Raw genomic sequence first — 2,500 nt, 5'->3', positions numbered from 1 at the left:
TACTGCCTCCTTAAACCTGACACACACAATATTATCCCAGTCCCTGGTACTGCCTCCTTAAACACACAATATTATCCCAGTCCCTGGCACTGACTCCTTAAACCTGACACACACAATATTATCCCAGTCCCTGGCACAGCCTCCTTAAACCTGACACACACAATATTATCCCAGTCCCTGGCACTGCCTCCTTAAACCTGACACACACAATATTATCCCAGTCCCTGGCACTGCCTCCTTAAACCTGACACACACAATATTATCCCAGTCCCTGGCACTGCCTCCTTAAACCTGACACACACAATATTATCCCAGTCCCTGGCACTGCCTCCTTAAACCTGACACACACAATATTATCCCAGTCCCTGGCACTGCCTCCTTAAACCTGACACACACAATATTATCCCAGTCCCTGGCACTGCCTCCTTAAACCTGACACACACAATATTATCCCAGTCCCTGGCACTGCCTCCTTAAACCTGACACACACAATATTATCCCAGTCCCTGGTACTGCCTCCTTAAACCTGACACACACAATATTATCCCAGTCCCTGGCACTGCCTCCTTAAACACACAATATTACCCCAGTCCATCACACTGCCTCCTTAAACCATAATATTATCCCAGTCCCTCACACTGGCTCCTTAAACACACAATATTATCCCAGTCCCTGGTACTGCCTCCTTAAACCTGACACACACAATATTATCCCAGTCCCTCACACTGCCTCCTTAAACCATAATATTATCCCAGTCCCTCACACTGCCTCCTTAAACCATAATATTATCCCAGTCCCTCACACTGCCTCCTTAAACCATAATATTATCCCAGTCCCTCACACTGCCTCCTTAAACCATAATATTATCCCAGTCCATCACACTCTCTCCTTAAACCATAATATTATCCCAGTCCCTCACACTGCCTCCTTAAACCACAATATTATCCCAGTCCCTCACACTGCCTCCTTAAACCACAATATTATCCCAGTCCCTCACACTGCCTCCTTAAACACATAATATTATCCCAGTCCCTCACACTGTCTCCTTAAACCATAATATTATCCCAGTCCCTCACACTGTCTCCTTAAACCATAATATTATCCCAGTCCATCACACTGCCTCCTTAAACCACAATATTATCCCAGTCCCTCACACTGCCTCCTTAAACCATAATATTATCCCAGTCCCTCACACTGCCTCCTTAAACCATAATATTATCCCAGTCCCTCACACTGCCTCCTTAAACCATAATATTATCCCAGTCCCTCACACTGTCTCCTTAAACCATAATATTATCCCAGTCCCTCACACTGCCTCCTTAAACCACAATATTATCCCAGCCCCTCACACTGCCTCCTTAAACCACAATATTATCCCAGTCCCTCACACTGCCTCCTTAAACACACAATATTATCCCAGTCCCTCACACTGTCTCCTTAAACCATAATATTATCCCAGTCCCTCACACTGCCTCCTTAAACCATAATATTATCCCAGTCCCTCACACTGCCTCCTTAAACCATAATATTATCCCAGTCCATCACACTGCCTCCTTAAACCATAATATTATCCCAGTCCATCACACTGCCTCCTTAAACCATAATATTATCCCAGTCCCTCACACTGTCTCCTTAAACCATAATATTATCCCAGTCCCTCACACTGCCTCCTTAAACCATAATATTATCCCAGTCCCTCACACTGCCTCCTTAAACCACAATATTATCCCAGTCCCTCACACTGCCTCCTTAAACCATAATATTATCCCAGTCCCTCACACTGTCTCCTTAAACCATAATATTATCCCAGTCCCTCACACTGGCTCCTTAAACCATAATATTATCCCAGTCCCTCACACTGCCTCCTTAAACCATAATATTATCCCAGTCCCTCACACTGTCTCCTTAAACCATAATATTATCCCAGTCCCTCACACTGCCTCCTTAAACCATAATATTATCCCAGTCCCTCACACTGCCTCCTTAAACACACAATAGTATCCCAGTCCCTCACACTGTCTCCTTAAACCATAATATTATCCCAGTCCCTCACACTGCCTCCTTAAACCATAATATTATCCCAGTCCCTCACACTGTCTCCTTAAACACACAATAGTATCCCAGTCCCTCACACTGTCTCCTTAAACCATATTATTATCCCAGTCCCTCACACTGTCTCCTTAAATCATAATATTACCCTTCACACTGTCTCCTTAAACCATAGAGGTGGTACCTACTTGCCGTCCACCTCCTTGGCCTTGGCGTACTGCAGGTGGATCTTAGGAGAGGAGACCTGAGGAAGTAACTCTCCTACTTTAGACCTGAGAGAGAGAGAAGGAGAGGGAGAAAGGGAGAGGGGAGAGAGACAGAGGGAGAGACAGAGAGAGAGAGAGAGAGAGAGAGAGAGAGAGAGAGAGAGAGGGAGGGAGAGGGGAGAGAAAGAGAGAGACAGAGACAGAGAGAGGGGAGAGAGAGAGAGGGGAGAGAGAGCGAGAGCGAG

The 2,500-nt window shown here is 45.7% G+C and overlaps 1 protein-coding gene across 3 annotated transcripts in view; it reads right to left on the bottom strand.

The window, feature by feature from the left end:
• Positions 1 to 2,500, bottom strand: part of wdr19 (WD repeat domain 19) — a 71,885-nt gene that overhangs the window by 19,093 nt on the left and 50,292 nt on the right. For all 3 annotated transcript variants that reach the window (XM_071408456.1, XM_071408454.1, XM_071408455.1), the window contains exon 25: positions 2,238 to 2,321. In XM_071408456.1, the coding sequence (XP_071264557.1) occupies positions 2,238 to 2,321 (84 nt within the window). The remainder of the gene's footprint in view (positions 1 to 2,237; positions 2,322 to 2,500) is intronic.

This window comes from Salvelinus alpinus, chromosome 6 (genome assembly GCF_045679555.1).
Source record: "Salvelinus alpinus chromosome 6, SLU_Salpinus.1, whole genome shotgun sequence".
Classification (NCBI taxonomy): domain Eukaryota; kingdom Metazoa; phylum Chordata; class Actinopteri; order Salmoniformes; family Salmonidae; genus Salvelinus; species Salvelinus alpinus.
This window is presented reverse-complemented; position numbering and strand designations above follow the sequence as displayed.